Source organism: Mercenaria mercenaria, chromosome 13, assembly GCF_021730395.1.
Source record: "Mercenaria mercenaria strain notata chromosome 13, MADL_Memer_1, whole genome shotgun sequence".
NCBI lineage: Eukaryota > Metazoa > Mollusca > Bivalvia > Venerida > Veneridae > Mercenaria > Mercenaria mercenaria.
The window spans coordinates 76,242,277-76,269,920 of record NC_069373.1 but is presented as its reverse complement, the minus strand read 5'-3'; the positions used below and the strand labels follow the sequence as shown (position 1 = coordinate 76,269,920).

The 27,644-nt window shown below is 36.4% G+C and overlaps 1 protein-coding gene across 1 annotated transcript; it reads left to right on the top strand.

Moving 5' to 3' along the window:
* The first annotated feature begins 277 nt into the window (after nucleotides 1–277).
* Nucleotides 278–27,067, top strand: LOC123528668 (uncharacterized). Its single transcript, XM_045308563.2, has 14 exons — nucleotides 278–449; nucleotides 6,427–6,576; nucleotides 12,551–12,654; nucleotides 14,039–14,140; nucleotides 14,313–14,420; nucleotides 14,787–14,891; nucleotides 16,781–17,004; nucleotides 17,400–17,520; nucleotides 18,055–18,078; nucleotides 19,953–20,074; nucleotides 21,828–21,963; nucleotides 24,067–24,306; nucleotides 24,549–24,611; nucleotides 24,926–27,067. Exons 1-14 carry the CDS (start codon nucleotides 376–378, stop codon nucleotides 25,318–25,320), a joined length of 1,968 nt encoding a protein of 655 aa, XP_045164498.2. The 5' UTR covers nucleotides 278–375; the 3' UTR covers nucleotides 25,321–27,067.
* Nucleotides 27,068–27,644: the final 577 nt, after the last annotated feature.

Genomic DNA, 27,644 nt, shown 5'->3' with positions numbered 1-27,644 from the left:
GCCACCTCGGAAGTATAATTCGCTCTTTTTTTTTCAAATCACCTCCAAGTAGGTCTAAGGAGCCAGTGTTTACAGGCCGTGTATAGAAAATGGGAAATTTGTGAATCTTTCCAATGACATCTCTTCATTAAACGTATTATTAACTATGCATTACTAATTAGACTAAACATGCTGAAATAGATAGTTCCATAATGAACCATAGGAAGTGTTTTGGCGCGAAACCGTTGTTTGCAGACGACACTAGCTGTTGCTAGGAAAACGCCCTGTAATTTTATTGGCAATCCGTAGCGAGTTCAGTGTGCCTTTAATACATAGCAATATTTTCATTTATGCGTAAATATTCCAACATATGTTTTGTAAGGAAGTTATCCGGTTATGATAACGCTTGTAGTTTCCGTGTTTGTTGTGTTACTCGGATACTTTGGAGGTCAAAGTTACGGACATGATGGGTATATATTTATTTTATTTTTTGATACATTGTAAGATCATTTTCATTTTTTATACATTATTTCAAAATTTTCAACTGCCTTGGTTACAGGTTATTTCTGTTTTCTTCAAATTGAAACTGATTTGTCTTATAAAGTAACAAAGTTTATTACCATAAATCCATTACATCATTCCAGTACTTTCGTCTTGTTGAACACGCCGCGCGGTAGAATGAAAGGACGCCAGAAAAGCAAAAAGATGTTATTTCTATTTCGAAATTTGTCGTATTTTACTTACTTTGTTCAACTGCTGTCAAACAACAGCACAGACGGTAAAAGTCGAAAATGTTGTTAGTTTTGCTTTGTCGCCCATTAGGGACCTTTCAGTGGTAGCACGTGAATTTACAGTCTGATCTGGCAAATCAAGATCGTATTAAGAAAAATTAGGTATTTTGCATTCCCTAACTGGCTTCTTTGAGTTTCTTTATGTCTATTTATTGATAATATACAAATACGATCATTCTTCTGTTGCACGTGAACAAAACATGAAATCATACGTCCCTTTGCGTTGCAGACGACAACATTTTGAACGCTACAGAACAGAAAATTCTCATCGAGTGAAGTTTATTGTTCTTAATCTTGGTGTGTTTTTGTTCATCTGTCCTAAAATTTGTATGAGTTAAGCGACCTCCAAGACGATGAACAGAACGAATTTCAAAAGACATAAAGGCCAGTAACATGATCTGAAACAACTAAAATAGAGTACAGAAGAGGCTAGGCTAGTGTAATTAAAAGTGCATTTTTGTTTTGTTTTGTTTTGTTTTGTATAATAAAGTGCAGTATTACAGGCTATTTAATGCAAGGAATGGAATAATTGTCTCTATATTAATTGACTATAATTGTAACTATGGAAACAGAAGACCTTCAGGATGTATTTTTCTAGTCATAAACATGGTATTGCTATATAGAGAATATTGTGTTTCTTAAGTTCAGTCAGCAAGTCAGAGAAAGGTTTATCCACCCCGAGGCTCACCGAGGGGGATAAACTTAAGTGACCTAATATCCTATTAATCCTGTCAATAAAATCTGTCTATAACATATTTTTTGTTTCCATACAAAAATCCATTCAGATTTTTACTCATTTGTAAATTCCTACGCCCTTGCTTGATTCAGTTAAACATGATTCCATTACAATAAAACATTATTCCTTACCTCATAGTTTGCCTTCTGTGTTTTATAAATCAAAGGTGCTAACAGGGCGCTTGTGTGCAAAACAAGCAACGTGGTTTTGACTCAAATAAAATACAGCAGAAAACACGCTCCGCTCGAGATGAATTCAAATGCCCGCAGTCTCTTTCTTAAATATACTCCATTTCCGTGCAAGATAATGTGAAGTCAATGCAATTCCTTCCACCACGAATGGTTAAGATCTAACAGTTACAAAAACATTTCTCACAACACCAGAAGGTCGATTCACTCACACTCTAAAAGCCGTCATTGTACCATTCCGTATTGAGGTATGCTAGGATAGAGTAGAATGATTTTTAATTTTTACTGCGACTGTTTTCATAAAATGATAAAATGTTTCAGCGATCGTCACATCATTTAGCCCAGTTCAAACTACCTATTGAACAAATACTTTAAAAAGTAGTCCGTCAGATGTATTTACCGTATAAACCTCTATTGACCGTACAAACGTAATGTTTATACGGCAAGTAGAATCTGCCTGACAAATGCATAGTGGTAGGTTCAAATGAAATTTTTAATGTCAGTTTAACACATGGAAATATGTCACGCTTCCATTGTTTTACTGAACGCATTCTCTACGTGTTTGAAATATGCAGTCGTTTCGACTTAACACAAGCCTTAATATTCCAGAGATTTAGTATTGACAGTCTATTTAAGGTCGATTTTGAAATAAACTTTATTTCTGAAGGGAGTATGAGAGAAGAGAAACCAGTTTCCTTTTTAATGGTGAACGCCAAGCAAGCGAGCTACTAAACTAATAAGGCTATCTTAACTTTTAGTTCACTGTTTCTAGAACGGGGGCATGTCCTTTCTACACAAAGCACAATGTTAAGGCAACTTTACACAGCTTAACTGAGGAAAACTTCATTAAATTGCATTGCATGGCTTTTTTTGCAAAAAGAGCGTTTCCTAATGATAAAACAATTGGTGTTTCTGGTCTAATATTGGTCATTTTTGTAACAAACATATCCGATATGTGTAATTTTGCCAACCTAATATTAACAAGTAGGCTTCTTTTAAAAATAGAAACCTAGGATAGGTCCAGTTGCTCCTTTTTATGTTATATCAGAGACATAGATCACAATTGTTATCTGTGTCTCTGGTTATAAGATAGGTTGTGCTATAGACGAAAAACAGTTTCCCTGTTGCAGGTCACTGTGACCTATTAGGGGTTATAGCACTGTGACCATGACCTAATGACCTCAAAATCAGTGTCATCTTCACGATATGATCAACCTCCGCCAATCCGACTGTAGGCCCAAGCATTTCCTATAGTTGCTGAATTTCATTTAAAAATGTTCAAAAGCTACCACTGCAATAATTGTACACTGAACTTGGCCCGGGTGAAAGCTACCAAATTAGCATCTTACCATTTTTTTGCAAGAACCTCACCTGACAGGCTTATTTGTCAACTGCCCCGTTCGTTTGCGCCCAAGAGAATAGCTTCCGAGAAGCTGTAGAAAAGTTTAGAAGAAAATCCCAATCGAGCGGACGTCTGCCGGAAGTGAAAAAATATATCATTCTTTTTTTTTAATGTATTTTTTTTTTCAGAGATTTTTTATTAAGATAAGATAACCTTTATTTAGCGTCGGTTATAACAAACATGTAAACATTAGCTAATACAAGCTATTTTCCGACATAACATGATTAATCTATATTATCCTATTGTTAATGGGCTATTTGAAAAAGAAATTCTAAACATTTTATTTGTTCTGGTTTATTACTCAGTTTGTAAAGTTTATATGTCGAATTGCCGCCTTGTTTTGATCACGTGATTAACATCTCCGACTATCGAAGCTCGGAAGAACTCTTCTCATTTCGGCAAATCTTCCGAACGGGGCAAACGAACCGCGGCTAAATAAACAATAAATTCATTTTAATTGAACGAAATACATTTTAATGTGATTCAATTCATATACATATCTTTGAATACTGCGAACAAGGAATAGTAAATATATATCTATATATTTATTTTGTTATTAACTGAACCGTTTCCAACATTTGTAACAATAGTATTACACTATATTTCTTTATTTAAAACGAACAAATATTTTCGTCTTAGAGGATTTCAAAACTTACTTGTGCGCAAGCGTATTTGGCCATTTTAGACTGGCTCACCGTAATTTGCGCTAGAAAGTGAAATCTAACGCCGTAAAATTAGTAGATTAGTCTAAATCCTCCTAGTTTGAAAGCCAACACTATGGAGAGGTCTTCAATGATGCAGGGTCTTTCAAAAAAGTCATTTTGAGTGACCCTGAATGATGTGAACGTTTGCAATATTTGCTCTCTCAGGGACAGGAACTCTCGTATTACTGAAGGTCATGTGAGCATTCATGTATGTGTTAAATAAAAGAAAGGCATCGGTATGTTAGTGAAATTGCTTCTTGCTAGCTGTGTCACTGAAAATGTGCATTTTATTGATTTTAGTGAAAATGCGTTTCTGTTGTTGTTGTTGTTGCCTGGCACCACTTTTCACACATTTTGCTGAGAAGAATACGGTAGCTCATACGTTCAGTAAAAAAAAAACACTTCAGAGCTAGTAAGCGCCAGGACAAGTGCTGTCAATTCAGTGCAACACGTTTTTGTTGTTGATAAAATATACAGAAAACATATATATTACCGATAATACAAAAATAGCAACATGTTCTGAATTTCGTTCTAAACAAACCATTGTTATATGAAACACTACCGAGACTTAATGAGTTATATATCATGTTACCTTGAATTGTCAAACAATAGAAATTTCTACTTTAAAGACGTGTATGTCTTAATTTCATATTTACTTGGATAAAAAAAGAGAAGCACCTGAGTAACTCACATAAGATGAAGAATTCTTTCTCTCGAGGAAGTTATTTATGTTAATAATTAATTATCTTAGTTTTAATTATTAACCCGTATCGTGCTGGACACGATTGATTCTGCCTTTCCGACCAGTGCATGGTCTGCACTGTTCGCCATTCAGTCAGTATATTTTTGGTGAGCATCCCTTTAACAGATAATGGTACTGTCCAAATTGAAAGATGGACAAGTTCATTATAGAAATTTAGCAGGGTAAAGGTTAAAATAAGTGTTTGCCCATGCATGAAATAATGCCCGGAGTACCATCGGTATACTTTCTCCCAAATGGAAGCACTAAATCCGGCATCTGACTTTGATGGTATAGGTTTGATATAGCTCCCCTCTCCCATACCCCATCCCCTTCACACACAAATAGAACACGGAAATTTTCAGCATTCGTATAAATCAATAAATGAATGTATTTCTTTATTTTTGATCGCGTCACGAGATGTGTCTGTCATAGCAACATATTGTATTGTTCTCTGCAATCCCCATGTGCCCATTACATTATTATATTATAATGATATATCAATAAAATAAAAAAAAATTCTATTTCTGGATTGTATAATTATTATATCGAGAAATACGCACGAGTTCTGCAGCAAAAATATTGCACAATATTATCCAACGAATGAACAAGTGCATATTTCCTGTTGCAAGTTTGAAAATCTTTTATTAGGCTACACACGCATCTACAGTTATCACTATTTTATAGATTATATAAATATTTTCCTTCGCATGAGTAAAACTGAAATTATCGCCTTAATTTTAAAAGCGACGGCACAAAGAAAAATGACGTAACAAGTGACATAATATACGTCCGTATAAAAAAATATTGACGTTTCAGGTCCTAGTTTAAAGAAGGCAGATTGGAATACATAATTTAATTCATGTCTTCTTCGCCGCGCATTTCGCAATAATGCGGATCAAAAGAGAAAAAATACAGTACGTACTATTATTATGTATATTTACATTGTATTCGTTTCTATATATACGTGAGAAACTTTTTATGTCCACACAATACATAAACTACAGTTTGTGGGCTCATCGCTAAACTTATTGCGTCTTGTTCTTTATTTATAGCAGGGACATAAAAAATAGATTAATACATTATTCCTGTTTATAGCCAGTTACAATAGGTTCGCGCTAAGCCCCCGAGATTTTAGCTGCAAACCATTTGATTTGGTAAATGGCAATAAATTATTTTCGCTGTAGCAAATTACTACTTGTGGAACATTGTTAATGTCTGATATACATCAGTATAAAAACATATTCCCTGTGGTGTGCAAGAATAGCTGTTTCATGTTTGCACACTAAAATCTAACTCTCATTTCATGTAGAATGTATTCTAGCTGACATGTAAAGTATGTGGACTCGTAATGAAAATCGGCACTCTCCGGTCTTTACAGAAAGCCATGTGCGCGTTGAGGTACATTTACGGCCGAAGAATTCAGAATTGCCTCACGAGAATACGTAATTACATGGTAATTGCTGAGTCTCATTACGGGTCCACTACCTTAAGAATGTATCCGCTCTACACAAAAAAAAAGAAAAACAATGATACTTTGATCAAATAACTGATGTATATGGTACTTAGCTTTAATAAAATGCATCTGTCGTAAGGCAAAGATATGTAAAATCATCCACCGAAAAAAATATATATATAAAGTTTTTTGTTTATAGTTTTATAATCAAAGGTATAAAGAGACTTTTTGGATGAAGAGTTTGTACATGTATGAAAGGTAATTAAATCTGCAGCTACTCTCACGCCCCCTTGCAACGACTTGTTTAGCGGGAAAATGTATATAGTTAGAATAAATGGATTCTACGATCCAAAAAGTCAAGTAAAAACGACATATCACTGCGTCCATAAACCAAATTTATGTAACTGAAATGTATTTTAACTTTATTTCAGCGGATGGGATGGGAACAGACACGGTCGTAGCCGGATGTGCCCGTCAGAGGACCCAGAAACACACAGATGCTACGAATTGAAAACACATAACAGCACGTGCATTGTAACACGTATAACCGGATGTGACCCGAAATACACGTATTATTGCAAGTAAGGTTATCCATGATCAAATATTACGAATACTTTATCATATCATCACATCTCCTACGCAGTGGGTATAAATCTTAAAATCGAAGAATCTTTTCATTTTCACGTTCAAATAATTATTTCTTTTCACTTTCTAAAACCACAGTGTGGGTCTACGCTTTCCGATATTTTTTTATCTTGGACGGATTCGGAATATGATTTTATATCTGTCAGGATACTGGTTATATGACCCAGGGAAGTGCCTACGCCTTAAGTATCTTGAACAATGTTTTGGGTCCAATCGCTAAGGTGACTATGTCTTAGACTAGCTGACAAACGATGTAGAATGTCCTTTGTTAAAACGTAGAGCTGGTGAGACCAAATATCTTATATATAAAACTTTCCTCTGGCTACCTTGCCTAAATGATTCGTGTACCAATGATTCGTAAATGATTTTAATTATGAGCTAGACAATTTCAGGGATCAGGCAAATCACTAAATGTTTCAAACTAACAATTTTCAATTAGCTCAAACTCCTATAGGCTGGAGACTCTATACTTGACTGGTCTTTTTGTTGAAGTTCCCGTCAGACAATGTCTTTGAATCAACAACATACGAGTCCTATCGCATAGATGCTCGGCCTCTGTTCTCTTAATTGAAGTTACAACTCTATATGAATGCCCTGACTCCTGGAATGCTCAGCGCCTATATACTATCATATGTAGCATTCAGCTACCATATAGATATATCCCCGATGCCTTGGCTGTACTTCGCCAATAACGCTGAACCGTCTATAAGCTGGAACTCTCCTACTCTCAGTAGATTACCAAACTCTGTGTGTCTGTCTCAGCTTTCCGATGCTCAGTCTATATTTGCTATAGTCTGTAGCATTCAACTACCATAAAGGTAAAACTCCTATGCGCTGGCCCTATAGCTCGAAATCTTGTTGAAATTCTGCAACTCTTCTTTAGTCTATGAACTCCAAACATCTTCTTTTTAATAATTTATCCGCCCTGACAGGGTAACTGCAGTAGTCTCCTTATCAAAGTACAGGGATAAATTATTAGTTGAATCCTCGTTGTGTCTTCTTCAACCGCTGGATACCGAATGAGCTCTCTGTCATCCATCTACCTAAATATACCCCAGCAGACGTGCTATTTTTAGAACTTGTTTCTGATTGGTCCAAATTCATACATGTGTCTTACAACGAGTACCTGCTCTATCAAATATCTGGTTCCCTTTAATTTTTGTATATGACATAATGTGCGAACCTGGGACCCAGCCATCCACATAATGAACCCAAATCAGCCACAAATGACCCAAAGTCTATTAATTACAGCAATTCAACAAAAATTATAGCAATGACAACATGAAAAGGGAGTCAAGCACTATCTGTGCTTATGTGTTACGTTATCAATATATTAAATATACAAATTATTCTGACAATAGCCCCCTTCTCAAGAAAATACTTTCAGTTTTTCAAACACTTAAGGAATAATTTGTGTACAAAACAAAATCTCCTTTTTCTTTGTACTATTTCTCGATTTTTTTACAAATCATGTATCACTGCTATCGTTAACATACATTCAGTAATATTCTGATTATCAAAGATCAATCATCTTTACAAGACTCAAAATAAAGTATATGATTTCAAGAATATCATACAACCTTCATCTCCGTACGTTTTAATTTTACTATCATCAAGAATGATATTCATTTGTTTCTCTTGTCGTAAGAGTACTTGTCATCTTCTCTGTTGGCACAATAATTGAATAATTGTTATCACCAAAACCTCATTTTACATGAGAGCTCCTGTTAGACCTACGTATCATCTCTCATTTCATGTTGTCTCCATTACTTCATATGCTCAGATTTATATACAAGATACAAGATACAAGAAGCTTTATTTTAAGTCGGGTTTTATGACATGGTCTTTACAACCCCTATCATCTCGTCTGTTAATATCTGTATCTATGCCCTTTCTGTTATGCCAATCGGATCCTCTGTTTATATACTTAATAGATGACCTCTCATGATATCAGTTCAATCCTCTATCATCACAATTGTATGGCTCTGGTATGTCATCAGAATGTCCTCAGTTTCTTTCTGTTCTATCATGATACCTATATTCTTGCAAACCATGTCTACAGTTAATATTCTTTGATGCCAGGTCAGTCTTTACTTTCTGGCATACTTCACATGCCCGGCAAAACATTGTTACTTCATTTGTTATACCAGGCCAGTGAAAACTTGTTCATATTTCATCAACTGTCTGTTCAGCTGATAAGTGTCCCCTGAATTTTGACTTATGAGCGAATGTCATAACACTTCTCCTGAACTGTGTTGTGACTACTATTTGTTTAACAACTCTGCCCTTTTTCTCCTCGAAGATTCTATATAATGCCCTCTTTCTTACTTCATAATGAAACCTGAAACTTCTTTTTGTTTTCAATTTCACCTTATCTGTGGCGTAAGTCCAAAGTTTCTTCAACGTCTCATCATCCTTCTGACCATTCTTTATTTGCTCAATATTTAATGTCTGATCTTTAGCTTTGCAAACCTCTGGTGGTTTCGTAGTTTCTATATTTACTGCATGCTGGGTTTCTGACATCCCAGTTGCAGCAACATCTTCCTCGGATAAAGACTGTCTTTCATCTTGGTTTTTCCAGTTTATGACTGGTCTATCTGAAACACCTTTGATATTACCGATTATCAAATCGCATATCATATTAAACACAACCATTGCCTGCCTCTATTTCACCTGTAAAATATGGTGTATCAACTTGTATCTTTGCTGCAGGAACTGTCCTTGAACGTCCATCAATCGCAATCATAAGATACGTCTATCTAACATTTGACTACCTGACACAAGGTCTTTTCTGACAGCCGCTAACTCACAGCATGTGTCTCTCAACTCCTGGACTTCTTTATCACCTATATATCCTTTCTTCAATACCAAGTTCTTTTCACCTGTTGCTGACTGAATGGTACAGGTGCTTGCTATGACCGAAATGGATTTTCCATTTGCTAACAAAAGCCGTCCATCTTCTATGTTTTCTTTTACATGTTTGTCATCTAATGGTACAGCTATGCATGAAGCTTAAACTTTTCTGAGTTCCGACTGTCTGTCTTTCTGCGCTTGGCCTTCCTTTCTCCAATCTGCATGTGTAGTGTTTTGCGTTCCATGCCTATTTCTCTGTCTTTCCTCATAGGATCCCCTACTAGCTAAAGCTGCACCGCTTACTTTCCTCTTGGATAGGTCTCTGCATTCTCGTGCTATATGACCTTATTACAAATGAAACATATGGGTTTCTTAAAAGCTGGCTTTTCTCTTTGTGTAGGCTGAGACACTAGTTGAACCTCAGTCGAAGGCTGTGGCTCTTTGCTGCATGACAAATTACTTCTATTCAACCGGTTAGATGTGATAGAGCCACCATGAGCTTCAATATATTGTTCTGCCAACTGTGTAATCTCAGCTCTCGACTTTGCAACTCTTTCCTTTAAGAATAAAGCAAGGTCCTTGGAACAAGTTTGGATGAACTGTTCTCTGATCATAAGGTCTTTCAGCATTTCAAACGTATTGTCAACTTCTGCCATCTCTGTCCATCGACTGAAATACCTGTCCAGCCTTGCCATGAACTGAAAAACAGTTTCACCACGCTCTGGCTTACATTCCCTGAACTTCAATCTAAAACCTTCCTCTGTCAACTGATAACGTTTCAGTACTGCTTTCTTCAAAGCAGTGTAATCATTGGATTGGTCTGGAGGCATGCTTGTATATACGTCCAGGCCTTTTCCTTTGAGTAATGAACTGAGGCTTACAGCCCATGTCTCTTCTTTCCATCCTTGGCTTTTTTGCAAACCGCTCAAATCGCTCGAGGTATGCATCCATATCATCCTTACTTTCCTCGAACTTTGGTAGCCTTTGCCGCAATGTTTTACTGCTCAAGTGCTCAGCACCTTTATCAGTTCCTAATGCTCCGGCATCAGCCTTTATTTTAAGCTTTTCCAACTCCTGTTCCTTCAAAACTCGTTCTTCCTCTTTTAAAGCTCGTTCCTTTTCTAAACGTTCCAACTCAAATAACCTTTTCTCTTTTGCCTGTTGTTCCTCATAATGCCGTAACTTCTCGGCCTGTTCAAGCTAAAAAAGCCTCTTCTTCTCAGCTTCCTGAGCCTCAAACCTACGCTGTTCATCATCATAACGCCGTCTTTCCTCATCTCGTCTCAGCATACGCTCCTCACGTTCAGTGTACTCCTTTTCTTTTCTATCCACATAATCGCTCAGCTCTGAACCCGAAAAGCCCATTCGTTCACCCATCGCTACCCATTTATTGTAGTCCATCTTGAAACCTTAAGTTGGAACTATCTCTAAAGCTCAACTGTATGTAGCTCAGACTACCTGCTGTCACAGCGCCTTCTGGTACACCAACAGAACGTCAAAACCACTAGTCTCTCTGTACCTCCTTGGATATAGATCCCGGACGAGCCCCCAAATTGTCAGGATACTGGTTATATGATCCAGGGAAGTGCCTACGCCTTTAGTATCTTGAACAATGTTTTGGGTCCAATCGCTAAGGTGACTATGTCTTAGACTAGCTGACAAACAATGTAGAATGTCCTTTGTTAAAACGTAAAGCTGGTGAGACCAAATATCTTATATATTAAACTTTCCTCTGGCTACCTTGCCTAAATGATTCGTGTACCAATGATTCGTAAATGATTTTAATTATGTGCTAGACAATTTCAGGGATCAGGCAAATCACTAAATGTTTCAAACTAACAATTTTCAATTAGCTCAAACTCCTATAGGCTGGATACTCTATACTTGACTGGTCTTATTGTTGAAGTTCCCGTCAGACAATGTCTTTGAATCAACAACATACGAGTCCTATCGCATAGATGCTCGGCGTCTGTTCTCTTAATTGAAGTTACAACTCTACATGAATGCCCTGACTCCTGGAATGCTCAGCGCCTATATGCTATCATATGTAGCATTCAGCTACCATATAGATATATCCCCGATGCCTTGGCTGTACTTCGCCAATAACGCTGAACCGTCTATAAGCTGGAACTCTCCTACTCTCAGTAGATTACCAAACTCTGGGTCTCTGTCTCAGCTTTCCGATGCTCAGCCTATAGTTGCTATAGTCTATAGGATTCAACTATCTTAAAGGTAAAACTCCTATGCGCTGGCCCTATATCTCGAAACCTTGTTGAAATTCTGCAACTCTTCTTTAGTCTATGAACTCCAAACATCTTCTTTTTAATAATTTGTCCGCCCTGACAGGGTAACTGCAATAGTCTCCTTATCAAAGTACTGGGATAAGTTATTAGTTGAATTCTCGATGTGTCTTCTTCGACCGCTGGATACCGTATGAGCTCTCTGTCATCCATCTACCTATATATACCCCAGCAGACGTGCTATTTTTAGAACTTGTTTCTGATTGGTCCAAATTTATACATGTGTCTTACAACGAGTACCTGCTCTATCAAATATCTGGTTCCCTTTAATTTTTGTATATGACATAATGTGCGAAGCTGGGACCCAGCCATCCACATAATGAACCCATATCAGCCACAAATGACCCAAAGTCTATTAATTACAGCATTCAACAAAAATTATAGCAATGACAACATGAAAAGGGAGTCAAGCACTATCTGTGCTTATGTGTTACGTTATCAATATATTAAATATACAAACTATTCTGACAATAGCCCCCTTCTCAAGAAAATACTTTCAGTTTTTCAAACACTTAAGGAATAATTTGTGTACAAAACAAAATCTCCTTTTTCTAACTATTCTGACTATATCCATATTTGCCTCATGGTGGTGTAAAAAAACAAAACATTTTGTTAATGTCGATCTGATAAACAATGTTGGGAGTTATTCCTTTTTACAGAACAATATCATGAACTTTTGTGTTAAACATTTCTCTTCGAAAACAAAACCACAAAGGGTATCCCTCTGAGTGATGTCTTATTTGATTTTTACTCGTAGATTAATGGTGGAGTATGAGGAAAAGCCATGCACGGTTTACACGTGCAGTCATCGAGGCTGCTGTGAAGGGTACATCGAGAATAGATACGGTAGTTGTGTTTCAGGTAATGTTTATTTACCTGTTCGCTATGATTGTTTCAAATTACATGATGTGTTTACGTATAGCCGCAGAGCTGAAATCCCTGCGCTCCTGTACTAACAATTCAGACATTGATATCAACTGCAAAACGATATGACTATTTTGGCTGCATTCCCTTACATGTTTCACATTTCGAAATAGAACGTCGTCAGAAATCACCATACATATTTCATCTTAACAGAAATATTAGAGAACATAATTATATTCAAACATGTACATTTTCATTAAAATTCGACAACATTGACGTCACGTCGTAACATTATTTGACGTCATAGAGACACCAAGAAAGAGTACTACCACATTTGATCTATTGTACATAAAAGACATTCAATATCGAAATGATGTAAGAAAACTGTGTTACATTTCATTCACACACTCGAATATAAGTCGTACAGTACAGAATAACTCACGAGACGTTTACGCTGACGCCACGCCGATCTAATCGACTTGGCGTCTCACGTGCCCCATGAAATAATTCTTAAGGTGTAACCTCTTCGTCACTCTTAATTGCAATAAAACCTGCTGTGTATCATTTCTTAATTCTCTAAAATAAAAACATCATGTTTATTTTCATTTAAACTCGACAATATTGACGTCAAGTCAGTATTATTTGGCGCCATTCCGACGCAAGACATTTTGAAATCAAAATTATAATTATAACAAAAAGGTTTTTCTTTAGTTCATTTGCTAATTCTGAATTGATTATTAGGAGGACAAAATTATTCATAAAACTTCCACTCATTCCCAAAATATTCCGCAGAACGTGTAACCCGTCGCCGTGCTTTAATATTATCAAAAGAAGGCCACGTTCACGTAAATTCGACAAATAGTGTTTCCCTCTTTCATCCACGGTTCGACCATCTGGTCTAATTCTAGAAACTTATGCTTATATGTTTGGACCGCTGGAACCCCTGGATAACTTGTGCATTTGGCTCACTCTACTTGCAACCTCAACCGCAACGAAATAGGATACAGCAGAACCATGTATTAAATTTAAACACTCTAAATTGGTTATGTGTAGAAGAACCATGTAAACACTCGGACTCGGTTTTACGTCACGGAAAAAATGTGTTTAGGCATATAAGCTTTTCGTTTTAAAATATTTCTTATAAACACGTATGATCATCATTATGTACGAAATAAATACGGGTTTCAGTGGCAACTTTTCAGTCCTGCTTGAAGTTCGACTACCGCTCGTGAAACTCGTATTTGGATTAGTTTTATTCGGATATGCAGAGATTATGTCGTCGGTAAGGAACATCGGATATTCGTTAAAGTGGTGACATCTTTTAAAATAAACAAACTGAGCAGGATAAAACGCTTTTATAAGTATGTTTAATTCATTACAGAAGAAATAGTCGAGGCACTCAATTGTGAGAATGGCGGCACAAAGACATCTGACGGTTTCTGCAGATGCCCAGAAAATTTCAGAGGAAAACGATGTGAAAAACGTATGTTTTCTATAGACGTACAAGATTTATATAATCAGTTAAGAATTGTCTAGTTTACTGGTCCTTCCACTTCCGCTCTTAACGAGTTCTTTCAAAACTGTTCAAAACTGAATTTTCTGAATGTCTATATAGTATAGACAGAAATATCAATTTCCATATAATTATTTTTCAGCTGTATGCGGGGGTACGTGTTTGAACGGAGGTCGCTGTGAAGTTGAAAAAGGGGAACCAAAATGCATTTGTCCTTCGTCTCTATATAATGGAACATTTTGCGAGACTGGTAGGTCTGTAAGAAATACATCTATTTCTATTTCAGGGACACGATGGCAATATACACATGTTGCACTAAATGTATGAAATATGAATAATAGAATGGCATGGACTGACTAAATTTTCTTACAGCATTTGGTAACAGCTTGTCAAGTATTCGAGAAAATGTTCAGTTCTAATAGTAGCTTTCTTAAAAGGACCTGCGTATATTCCTGCTTTTCAATAGTAGTTTACAGGCTTTGTGTTTTCACTGATATTTTACAAACCTAGCCTTTTCAATGGTAGCTTACAGGTTTTGTGTTTTCACTGATATTTTACAGACCTAGCCTTTTCAGTAGTAGTTTACAGACTTGGTGTTTTCACTGATATTTTACAGTGTCTTGTGAAGATTCTTGCCTGAATGGAGGACAGTGTCACCAAGACGGAGTTCTCTCACGCTGTAAATGTACTCACGGTTACCAAGGAGATAGATGTCAATATCGTAAGATAATAGACTATAGGTCTTACTTACATGCATATGTTCAATAAGATAGTTTTCATTAAAGTATTGTGATAATAAAAATGTTGAAAACGCAATTTAATAGAATATCTAGGATTTTTTTTACTATATACCCTGAACATGATTAAATATCTCCTCGGTCTGATCATTAAAACTTGTTTAATATTTCAATTAACATGGAACATGATATCTCAAAGTGTAATTCCGACAGAATGTTCAATAGCATTTGAGCCGTGCCACGGGAAAACCAACATAGTGGGTGTGCGACCAGCATGGATCCAGACCAGCCTGCGCATCCGCGCAGTCTGGTCAGGATCCATGCTGTTCGCTAACAGTTTCTCCAACCCCAATAGGCTTTAAAAGCGAACAGCATGGAGCCTGACCAGACTGCGCGGATGCGCAGGCTGGTCTGGATCCATGCTGGTCGCAAACCCACTATGTTGGTTTTCCCATGGCATGGCTCATTTCATCTCTGAGACCTGACTTGAAATTCATATCGCCAGGGTTTCCAGTTTCATGGTATTGTCTTCTAATATAAAGGACGAAGATAACAACTTATTTGTGAAATATTATATTCAAGTAATTTAAACGAGAGTGTTTTGATAGAAATATCATTTACAAAGAGAAAACATACAACTGAGTAGGATTCCCCATGCATAAACAGAACTCGATAAATAAAAAATGAAAGTCATCCATTTATTGAAAAAGATATCTTTATTTTGGAGTAACTGCAGTAATAAGCAGACCAAACTCGACGTCTACAACCTAACAGCAATATATATATCTTTCATTGCAGGCAGGTTTTTGTAAATGTTTTCCAGCACTGGGATAATATTTTTTCACATGATATTATTCTCTTATAGTTTGCATAGTTCGAAGTCTCTCATCTTAGTTCAGCAGCTCAGATTAAATATTTTTCCGGTACGTGACGTTACGGTTTCTGTAATGTTCCATTTCGTGATGTTAACTGCGTCGTACAATGCAGTTCTGTCCTCTTAATATCAAACTCATTCGAGCATGTTTAGAAGAAGTACAGGAAGATATATTATGCCCTTATGTTGTGGCAAATTATTTTAATTGCTAACTGCGATTTTGTCGTGTCCATGGTAACGTCAACATCCCGCTTAACTATTATTGTTGAAATAATACAAAATGCAACGTCATTAATGCGACATTCATACTGCTCGTTTGTTATTGTAAAAAGAGGTATATTGCTGCTGAAATAGATGAATGCGTCATTTGCATAATGCTTCGTATCAGACAAAGGGAGCGTGATTGAACAAATCATTGAAGGTTACATTCATTCACACAAAGAAAGCTTAATATATAGCATTTAGCATTTAACATCAATCACTGAAAACTTGGCATTTATCGTTTGGCATTAAATTTTCTGAGATTTAGCATTTTTGCGATTCGCATTACCCGCCATACCCACTGTCCTTCCATACATCCTTACTATATTCTATAAGATTTTATGGAAGGCCAATGTACCATGCTAATTGGCAAATGCTAAATGACTAAAATTAAATGCTAAATGTCATTTGCTCAATGCTAAATGCAAAATACTCCGTCCTTGATGCTACAAACCAAATAGTACATGCTAAATGCTTAATACTGCTAAATAGGTAATGCTTATTGCCAAATGATAAATGCTAACAATCAGATTCTCTAGTTTATGAGTTAATGTTACGTAGCAATTACATGTTCTTACGGGCATAGGAACATAGGATCAAACGTATTTAATGACTATCTTAAAGATGTCTTAAAGATGTTTTCATGCGACATTATAGCATTTTGCGTTAACTACTTTGGCGTTAAGCATTTAGCAATTAGTATAGTGCATCGGCCCCCGATATGATTTATATAAATAGCAATCAACGAAAAGTGCCCTTTCGTGCAAAGTAGGAGTCGTGCGTCTTGTGGAACTATCTGGAATGATTGCGAATTTGACCTTGACTGTGGGAACGACACGGACACATCTGTTTGCTGTTACAATGGTTGCAATGGGGAATGCCGGGTACCAGAATTAGAAAAGTGCACTTACAAAGGAAAAATCTACAACTCAGGAGAAACGTTTAGCCCTGACACATGCAAGGTAAAGTGTATTAATTTTTAATCAGACTGTTTTTCAATGGCTAATTTTTTCTTAGTTTTAATTTAGAATAACCTGGGATAAAGACACCTTCAAACAGCAGTCACCTCTCTGTATGCCTTGAACTACATTTGTCTGTTTGACCTGTGTAGATTAAGGTCTGCGCAGCACCAGTCTCTCTATAAGACGTCACTGTTTGCACTATTTATAGAAAGTTGTTATTTTGCGATATGTATAATCGATTTCTGGTTTGTTTCTTGAAGGCGCAAATTGTCATTCCGTATCCAGCTATGAAACTACTGGTACGTATTTGTAGTCATCAAATTTTCAGTTCACAGAGTACATGTATTTATTTTTGCTCGAATATATTGTTTAAAATGTCCCTATTTTATTTCTAGAAATGTGTGTGTCAAATGTATGGGGAGGTCACTTGTTCGGAAGTTGAATGTCCAGAGAAACGATGTCCCTATGGGCAGAGACCGATACAAGTTGAAGAACATTGTTGTAAAGTCTGCCCTGGTAAGTGCACAAATGGAATGCCCCTGGAAACGGAAGTAAGACATAAAAAGACTCTCAAAGAAAGTCCCACATTGGGCTGATCCAAAAGTGATGTCACTGGGGTTATAATAATGTGTATAATGAAAGGAAAACTATAAAAATGCATACCCAAGTACCTTGATCTATTTGCAATATTTTCTGAACATATAAAAATATTTAGCCCATGTGTGACATCATGAGGGTGAAATAAAGCCATTACATAATTTTTGTTTACACTTAGTCTAGTGTAATAAAGCTTTGGCGTTGACATTGTTTTTAAGTATAGGAGAAGAAATTATGATGCTTCATCAGTAAAACCTTACCGAAAAAAGAATTTTACAGTTTTTATCAAACAAAGTACAATGTCGTTTATCAACATAACATTGACTTTATTTGAATAACAAGTAGTTAACATAAAACGGTATAGAGTATTCGGACTTTAGGGAATATGAATAGTAAGACAATTTATTCGGATTTGAATGTACTCATTTTAAAATAATTATATGTGTATTTCAGATCAAGATCTCAAAAGTAAGGAAGGTAAGACAGATTTTACCAGATTGTGACATATACGAACGTATTGGAGATGTTGAACGACTCTGGGTCTGTATGCATCAACGTTCAAAGTTAAAATTCTCTACGGAATTTGATAAGAGTTTGATCAAATGTAGTACGCTATATCAAAACATTCTGCAGAATTTCAATACTTTACGTTTATTTTAACGGAAGTTACAAGAATTTAGGTTTTAGAGATTTAAACTTGAGAGCTTAAACGTTGAAGAATTTAGGCCCAGGCTTCAAGCAACTACTGTCGGTACAACTGCTCCTGGTACCTGTAATAATGTAATTTTACAAGAGCGGTTTTTCGCCATTTACTTCTTTTAAGAATTAAAGGGGCATGGTCATAGATTAATTGAGTCCGGCCTCTTGGCTCAATTGGGAAATCACAGATCTGTGGCTCGCGGGGTCTCGAGCTCGATCCCCGGGCGAGGCGTATTTTCTTCGTGATAATTGATAAAAGACACTGTGTCTGAATCCATTCTTCCTCCAACTCTGATTAATTTTGGGAAGTTAGCAGTTATTTGCATAGAAGAGTTTAGTATAGGTACAGAATCCAGGAACACTGGTTAGGTTAACTGCCCGCCGTTACATAACTGAAATACTGTTGAAAAACGGCGTTAAACTCAAAAACAAACAAACAAGCGAAATACATGCAATTGAAAATTCTGCTAAAATGCGTTGATGCCATTGCAAGAAAAATAATCAAAATACTTAGAAATGCCAAGGAAGAGTATTACAAATACATAGCACTTCACCGTATGACATTTTCAGCCTGTCGATTGTTTTGTTTATCAAGCGAGTTAAATATCAGTTTTAAAGCACAAAATTTTAAGACAAAAATTACCCATATTGCGTACCTAGTGAGACATGTCCCATATTTTCTTCCAAAGACTGACCCAAGCGGACAATAGCAGTAAGAAAAGTGTTTAATAATTTTACTTTTTGCAAACTTGAACTGCATGGACGACTCTAGCGGTTTTGGCTGACACTACAGACCTCGGGTTCGGTTTTAAGACCCGACCGCCTCTGTGGAGCTAGGAAATTTGATTCAAGCAGTCAGCTGTAAGCGCTAGTCGGAATCCTTTGGTCTATAATCATTATAAATAGCAAGTTGAATATCAATGTCTGTAGAATACATATTTTCATTTTGTCGAGAAATATACTAAACTGTCCCTTGCACCTTAAGTATCTTGATATGAAATAGAAGGTCGGTGCGCCACATTTATTGCCAGATGTCAAACAGTTATTGTAAAATGTCAAATGGAGAAGCCTAATGCTAACTGCAAATGATGAATGCTAAATTAAGCACAATAAATATCAAAAGTTATTGCTGAATGGTTATCTAAATAAAGAGCTAAAATACCATACAGGGCTCCGGAAACAGACAAATGCAACTTTTAAAATGCCATTGGTCAAACGTTCATCATTGTGTCCTTTATCAAATAAAATCTAAACATTTGAGAGAAGTCTCTTTTTTTGTCTTTAGCTTGTATGACCGGTAAAACATATTGTTGTTCATATCATACGTGTAGAACATTATATGTCTACACATTCATTTGATATATAAATGTGAAAAATGCAAAACGAAATACGTTTATAAATGCATAGCATTAACCAATAAAGTCAAGTATTTTGACATTAAGTATTTGGCATTTATCATTTTATAATCAGCATTAAAGACTTTGCAATCAGCAGTCTGCAGATAGCATTAAGTATTAGCGTATAGCTTTTTGCATTAAATACACGGTATACTATAAAGAATATTGCATTTAATATTTGGCAATTAGCATGGCACCACGGCCTCCCATATAAAACTGTTATTTTGCCCTTATTATTAAACCTAATGTTTTCAGCTCCTCGATTCACAAACTGCCCTGAACAGTTTATAGTACTGAATGTTAGTGAAAACGGTGATGACGCACATTTGCCCCCGCTAAATCTTCAAGCAGAGGATGCATATGGATCAAAACTTGCTGTAAGTTGCTGCAAACATATCTAAAAATGTAGTTATAATACTGCACATGTTTTATATAAAGACCTAATGTGTCAAGTGGCTACCCCTGTGGATTGTTCAACATTGTCTGCTATCAAATAATTATGCGCTTTTAAGTCTCAATAGAAAATATTTATATAAATATAAAATAGTTATATTAATTCGCCAAAATTCATCTAGCCTACATCGAGTTAAAACATATCCATTTCGGTTCAAGCGTGTAAAGATATGAATATTTATTTTTTAATCTGTAAATTATTTAAATGAATAGAACTATATTCTTGTCAGCCGAGAATAATGTTCGCAATAATATCAATCGACCAGCTTCTTAGTTAAGAAGACAACCAATTGAATTCCTTTGTAACAAATGAATGTTGTTTTCAGGATCAAACACTATCAAATAACAGTAAAAGCAGTTAGTAAGTAGTTGTGGTAATTCTCAGCTGATCGGCATGATACTTGTTTTTTAATATAATTATGATAGTTTTAATGGTTGTTCCTTTTTGTGTAAGGGTAAAATTAATTGCACCGCGTTATGTATTTTGACCAGTCCTTATAAATAAGCAGACAAATTGTGTATTGGCGGACTACATAGACAGAGGACAGAACAGAGAGAGAGAAACGGAGACACAACAACCATGTGGTGAAACGGAAATCGGCCAGGGCAAAGGGCCCAGCGCTGCAGCCTTAGAGGAGGAGGCAGTGTAACCTACAGGACAGTAGGTCTGAGATCTATGAAATGTTTGATGAATCTTCGGTAGCACTGTCTGTTGGATGTTATGATTGGTTGGGGTAAATGAAATAGATAGAACTACCATATTGTACTGAGTTGTTTGTTATGTTTTTAGAGCAACAGTTAACTCTCTTTGAACTGTTTGATACATTCAGTGAGTTTCATGGATGCGACTTTATTTTACATAATCGAAATATAAGTTAAGTATCCAGGAATGGTAGTTGGAACTCTTTCAATTTTAAAGATATCTTTGATAATTAATTTAATTGCTTGTAATGCATTTTTCCTGTCTACAGGTCTGGCTCTTTAAAAAATGGTCACTTCCGAAATTTTACGATTGTTTTAAGGGAAAATGTTGTATTAATGCTAACTAACATATCCTAAAAGTTTTACAACCAATTAACATAATGTCAAAGACATGTCGGTGTGCAAAATGGAAATTCCATTATCAAAAAATCGATTTTTTGCGATTAATTCAAAAGTAGTCAGGGTGTTTTGAAAGTTAAAAAAATTCCTATAACCGCCTTTGGAGTTCCCTAGAAAACTATACTATGGTTGGAGGTGTATTACTTTTAAAGAAAAAAAATCCAAAAATCTTGTTACGGAGACTTGAAGGTGGGTGAAACTGCAACTAATTCACCTTATTAGTATATCATATATGTCTAGACGGTAATATTTGGCGTTTGTTGTAGTCTGGCTACCGACTAGATAATCTTTTTTTTTAGAAAAAATAATTCTTTTACATATATTGACTTCATCAGTCTTGGCACTGATTACGTTTTGAGAATAAAAGGGACATAATGATACAAAATTTGTATAGCCTCAGGAGTTACCTCCTGTGAACAAAACATAGGGTCTGAACACAGACTACGTTTGTTGTTATAAAGTTGCACTGTCTATGAAGAATAGTGAATAGGACTTAGCCGAGGTAACTCTGGCCTTCTTTTCTTTGTTTCGTACATTTCGTACATTTCACGTCTCTTTCCGTTCCGTTTATTGCAGGTGTCCTACATCCAGACAGAATTCCATCACAGCCGTAAAGCCGAGATCCGCAAAAATATCCACATCGTGACCGCTTACTCCGATTGTGATTCACACGGCAGAAGGGCAGAATGTAACTTTAAAGTTATTGTAAGGGGTAAGTTATTGTAGCTTATGGATTTGTATGATCTTTTCATAGAAACGGACAACCATCAGAGTTACTGTTGTTCGTGAGAGACAATTAAGAGTGACAATATATACCTCATACGTCTGATTGTATTATGGGTTAAGTCATAATCATAGAGGTACGGCACATGTGTAGACTGTGATTAAACGTGTGTGGATTGAGTTGAATGACTTATCATAGTGACCTGTAGCCAAAGTCATCAAAGATTGACTGGCATTTTGCTTCACACATAGGCTAATGCTTAGCATTCACTCTGGTCATATGGCTATTCATGTCGACATAGCAAGTACCTTAGATGTCAAAATGTATAAAAGAAGTGTGTTTAAGTTAGATCTAATTCAAACACGATAAAGAGGTTATACATTAGCGGAATAATTCAGTGAATACATATCAGGTGCAGCGGAAACAAACCTAATTTAGCCACAGTCCAAATATATTTCAGTTTCTTCTCTTGTTTTTTCGGTTGTTAATGGAAAAAAGTCATGACAGTTGTTTATTTTTCTTTGTAAAGTAAGCTCAAATAGTGAAGAGTATTAAATAGAAACCTGTTTGTTCCCAAGTAAATGTTCCTACTCGAATAAGCATATAAGATAAATGCAATTCTGACACAGTCTTCGTCTGGCAGGAGTTTTTAGCTCACCTGTCAAGGTGAGCTTTTGTGATCGCTTTTCGTCCGTCGTCCGCCGTCCGTCGTCCGTAAACTTTTACTTTAAACGACATCTCCTCATAAACCGCTATGCCAATTTCATCCAAACTTCACAGGAATGATCCTTGGTTGGCCCCCTTTCAAAATTATTCAAAGAATTGAATTCCATGCAGAACTCTGGTTGCCATGGCAACCGAAAGGAAAAACTTTAAACATCTTCTTGTCCAAAACCACAGGTCCTAGGGCTTTGATATCTAGTGTGTAGCATCATCTAGTGGTCCTCTACCAAAATTGTTCAAATCATCTCCCTAGGGTCAAATATGCCCCCGCCCTGGGGGTCACATGGTTTATATAGACTTATATAGGGAGAAATTTGAAAAACTTCTTGTACAAAACCACATGGCCTAGGGCTTTGATATTTGGTATGTAGCATCATGAAGTGGTCCTCTACCAAGATTATTCAAATTATCCCCCTAGGATCAAATATGGCCGCGCCCCGGGGGTCCCAAGTTTAACATAGACTTATATAGGAAAAAAAGTTTTAAAAAATCTTGTCTGAAACCACAACACTTAGACCTTTGATATTTGGTTTGTAGCATTGTCTTATGGTCCTCAACCAAAATTGTTCCCCTTGGGTGAAAAGAGGCCCTGCCCTGAGGGTCCCAAGTTTTATATAGACTTATATAGGAAAAAGCTTTAAAAATCTTCTTGTCTGAAACCATACGACCTAGGCTTTTGATATTTGGTATGATGCATTGTCTAGTAGTCCTTTACCAAAATTGTTCGAATTATGCCCCTGGGGTTAAAAGGAGCCCCGCCCTGGGGTCACTTAGTTATTATGTGAGTTATATAGGAAAAATACTTAAAAAATCATCTGATCCTATTTCCAAGACTGTTTAATTATAATTACCTGATGACCCCAAGTAATATGATGTCACTTGACTGTGACCTTGACCTACTGACCTACTTTCTTGTTTTTTAAGATACAGTCTTGAAATTTTGATGACATACACAGTTTTGCACACAAATCGTAAAACTGAATTTCATTGACCATGAATGTGACCTACTGACTTTCTTAATATTTCATCATCAGTTTGACATTTGAAACATGTAGCTCATATTACTCAGGTGAGCGATCCAGGGTCATCATGACCCTCTTGTACTATAAGATTAAATTGTTTTTCTAGTGTCCATGCAGTAAACCATGCCAAATAACACACACACACTGAGTAAAACTCATTCGAGGCTTAAATTTATGTTAATAGGGTGCATTATTCGACAGGGTTTACACATGCATTTAATGCACATCCTTATAATTCCAAGTAACTGCGTTTACGCAACGAATTTTTATTTTTTAAAGATCTTGATTTGTATATGTACCGGAAATGGTAAATGCTCATTAAGTTTGACAAATAAATTTATTTCAGATCCATTTCCGCCGGAGTTTAAATCATGTCCGGCAGATGTATACGCTGACGAAAACGACGTGATCTCGTGGGATGAGCCGGTCATTTCCGACAACGTCGACGTGTATAATATCAGAGTGGGCGGTGACTATATCCGGAACCGGTATATGGCGGTAGGGACTTACCCTATCAGCTACACTGTGTGGGATTATGACATGAACCAAGCAATTTGTGCCTTCTTAGTACATATTGTTCAGGAAAGTAAGAATATGTGTAAACATTTTAAGAATACAAAATTATAAAAATATCTGTAATGCGTATGTAATAAAAGATGTTTTGATTTGCACTTGTTTATTTTGCGGAATACTACTGCTGTGACAATGCCGCGCAATATTTCTTGATACAAATCTTATAGCTTGGAATATACTGTCGCAAAAAATCATTTCGTATGTCTAAAAGATGTATAAACAAGAATATGTCCGAGCATATTTTCTGTTTTATAGGGTTTTATGAAGACCACGAAGATAGGTATCCCAGGTATGGAGGTGTTCCAGCTGGTACAATAGGTGAGTATTCTATTCAATTCCTAATCTACACAGAATCTCTTTTCCCGCATAAAAATACTCGCAGGTATACTCTGGATTAACAAAACACATGATTATGATGATTGTCTATCAAGGAGTATTAATTGCTTGAAACAGTTAATAGGCAGCGTCACGTGACCATTTTCTTGCTGTTTCTTTTGCCTTTATTTGAGACACATGTACACAACTGATTTGCTTAGAGCTGCGGAGACACGGGGAGTGAGTTTATGTGATACTAATGTTAACAGACAATCCATTAGCCATAACTGTAAAATAGAGCTAACATTCTCTTTCAGTTGGAATCGTAACAGGGTTGATAATTGCATGTGGTTTGTGTGTCTGCTTCACAGTCCGTGTGCGTCAGTTGCGCCGGGAACAAGATGAAGAACAATACCAGAGTGAACAAAATCCGACAACTTTCTCAGTGTACGATCCTAGTTGCGAACAGAATCCAAATGTGTATGAAAACATCGACATGAAGCTACCAGACTTACCAGAATATTCGCCAGCATCTGATCCGCCTTCGTACGACCAGATTGAACACAGCAAGGCATATGATGACGCAGAAAAAGTAGTTCGGCCAACTTACGAGGAGATATCTACTCCCACATCAGCGCTGGAAACAAACCAGTATGAAAACATGCCTAAACATGGAGAAGAAAACAATGCCTATCTGAACGAAAGCAGCTAAAATGAAAAATATGAAAATTCTGACATTTTAAACAAAACTTTTGCAATTTAAGTACAACAATGTTTCATTATTACAAAAGTTAAGCCGCTTGAATCCCGAGTGTAAAATCTTCTATTTTAGCATTAACTGCAACAACTTGATATTTAGATGCATATAATGGCAAACTAAAAGGGAGTCACGTAGATGATTGAAAGTCACAAACAGATTTTTTGCAACTTTGTTTTTATTTCGCTGTTGTGTGTAGACGTTTTGTTTCCTGTTATCATAGTCCACTACATGAGCGATCCAGTTTCTCAATGGAAATATCCCTTACATTATATAAGTGATCCGTTGTCACGCGAAAGTTTCAACATTTGTAAAAAAATCAACCAGGATAAGGTGGTATATAGTGAGACAATATGAAGGAATATATATGATTATGAAGAAAATATGGAACATTTGGTCAGGTCACTGGGTCAAAGGTCAATATCATTGTGACAGTTAATATTAACGAAACTTTTATTTTGAAGTTTCTTAGTCAAAGGTCATCGTCACTAGCATACTAAGTGGTCAGATTAACTTATTGTGTGATAGGGATGGTCGTCCGTCCATCTGTTGGTAAATTTAGTTTTTACTAAATAACTTGAGACTGATTTGACCTAGGATCCTCGTCTTTTATAGGCACACTGCTCAATGGCAGAAGATGACCCCTTTTGATTATTTGGCCATTGGATCAAAAGTCAGTCCCTCAAGCTCTAGAGGGAGTCAGTGGCGCAGTGGTTAGCAGGTTGGACTACAACGCCAGCGATCCTGGTAAGATTCCCGATCGCGGCTCTCATCACGCTGACTGGTGTACTTAAACTAGTATGGTTTTCAACAATATCGGCCTATGACATCTGCCGAGGGCTTGGCTGGAAATAAATTGTTTCTCCCATTCCAGATGGGAACTTTCAACGACTACCCATGTTAAACAAGAAACTGTACCTTGTATTAAGATCACAGAGACTGGTAGTAAAAATCGTTTCCGCTTGCTAGATCTATTGACCATGCAGAGCGGACGCAGTGGACCAGTAACTGTCTGACTACGAAACCGGGAATCTTGAATTAGATCCCCCGCTCTTCAAACTGTTAAAACAAGGTCACATTCACAATGAAACCTTTTTGATTTAAAGGTTTCTAAGTTAAAGGTCATAGTAAATGTCATGCGAAATATTGAGACAGATACTCATTCACTTTATATCTGTTGAACCCAGCAATGGTGTCAGCTTAAGACCTGTCTCCGGGCGTATATTACTCCGCACAATGGTGCTCTTGTTTATGTATTGTATTTATGTTTACTTACGTTTCTTTTCTTTTCATTATTATGTCTCCCACCATATTTTGATTTACTCCTGTGTGTGTGTGTCTGTGTTTGTGTCTGTCACAAAGCTTGTCCGCACTCTAAGTCGAACATTTCTCATCCGATCTTCACCAAACTAGAACAAAATGTGTTTGCCAATAAGTCCTCGGCCAAGTTCGATAACTAGCCAAATCGGCCTAGGCTCTTCAGAATTATGGCATTTGACCATAATTACTGAACCATTCATCCTAATCACCTAGACTCATAAAAATGCTGAACCATTCATTCTAAAACTTGCCCCAAAAACCATTTATCCTAATTACCTACTGAACCATTCGTCCTAAAACTTGCTCCAAAAATTACTGAATCATTCATCCTAGTCCACCTAGACTCACTAAACACTGAACCATTCATCCTAAAACTTACTCCTGAAGTGTATTTTTTTTACTATTCAGATGATTAGGCAGTTGTGGGAGACATGCGCTTTTCTCAAAAGCAGCTCTAGTTTTTTCTAGTAATTTAATTATCATAATTTAATATAGATTTACTTCTTTTTCACCTTCATCAATATCATGTTTATTAGAATGACAAAGAGAAGTAGTGTACATGTTAATTAAGATTTATTGTATGTGCGGCGGTGAGGAAACGATGGTTCGCGTTTTGATCTTTCACATAAAATAAGCATACCTCTTTTTTTTTTTTTTTAATTATTTAGTGCGTTTTAATGATTGATTAGTTTAAATGTGAATCCGCGAGTAATTTGAACACCGTGTGCAACCTCGATTTTAAGGTAACAGCACGTGTTGCTGGACATCACACTTGGAACTAAAAGTATACTTTCGAAACTGAGCATACCGCTGGTGAATATTCGGATCGTCTTAACCTTTACCCTGCTAAATTTCTAAAATGGACTGGTATCATTCAGTTTGGGCAATACCATTTATTTTTCGAAGTGGTTTTCACTGAAAATTTACTGACTGAATAGTGAACAGTGCAGACCATGATC

Bases quoted from the DNA above. Each gene is read 5' to 3' on its own strand.
- LOC123528668 (XM_045308563.2), top strand. From the start codon at position 376: ATGATAACGCTTGTAGTTTCCGTGTTTGTTGTGTTACTCGGATACTTT. The intron at 17,521-18,054 runs GTAAGTGCACAA...TGTGTATTTCAG, and splicing joins TTGTTGTAAAGTCTGCCCTG to ATCAAGATCTCAAAAGTAAG. The intron at 24,612-24,925 runs GTGAGTATTCTA...ATTCTCTTTCAG, and splicing joins TGTTCCAGCTGGTACAATAG to TTGGAATCGTAACAGGGTTG.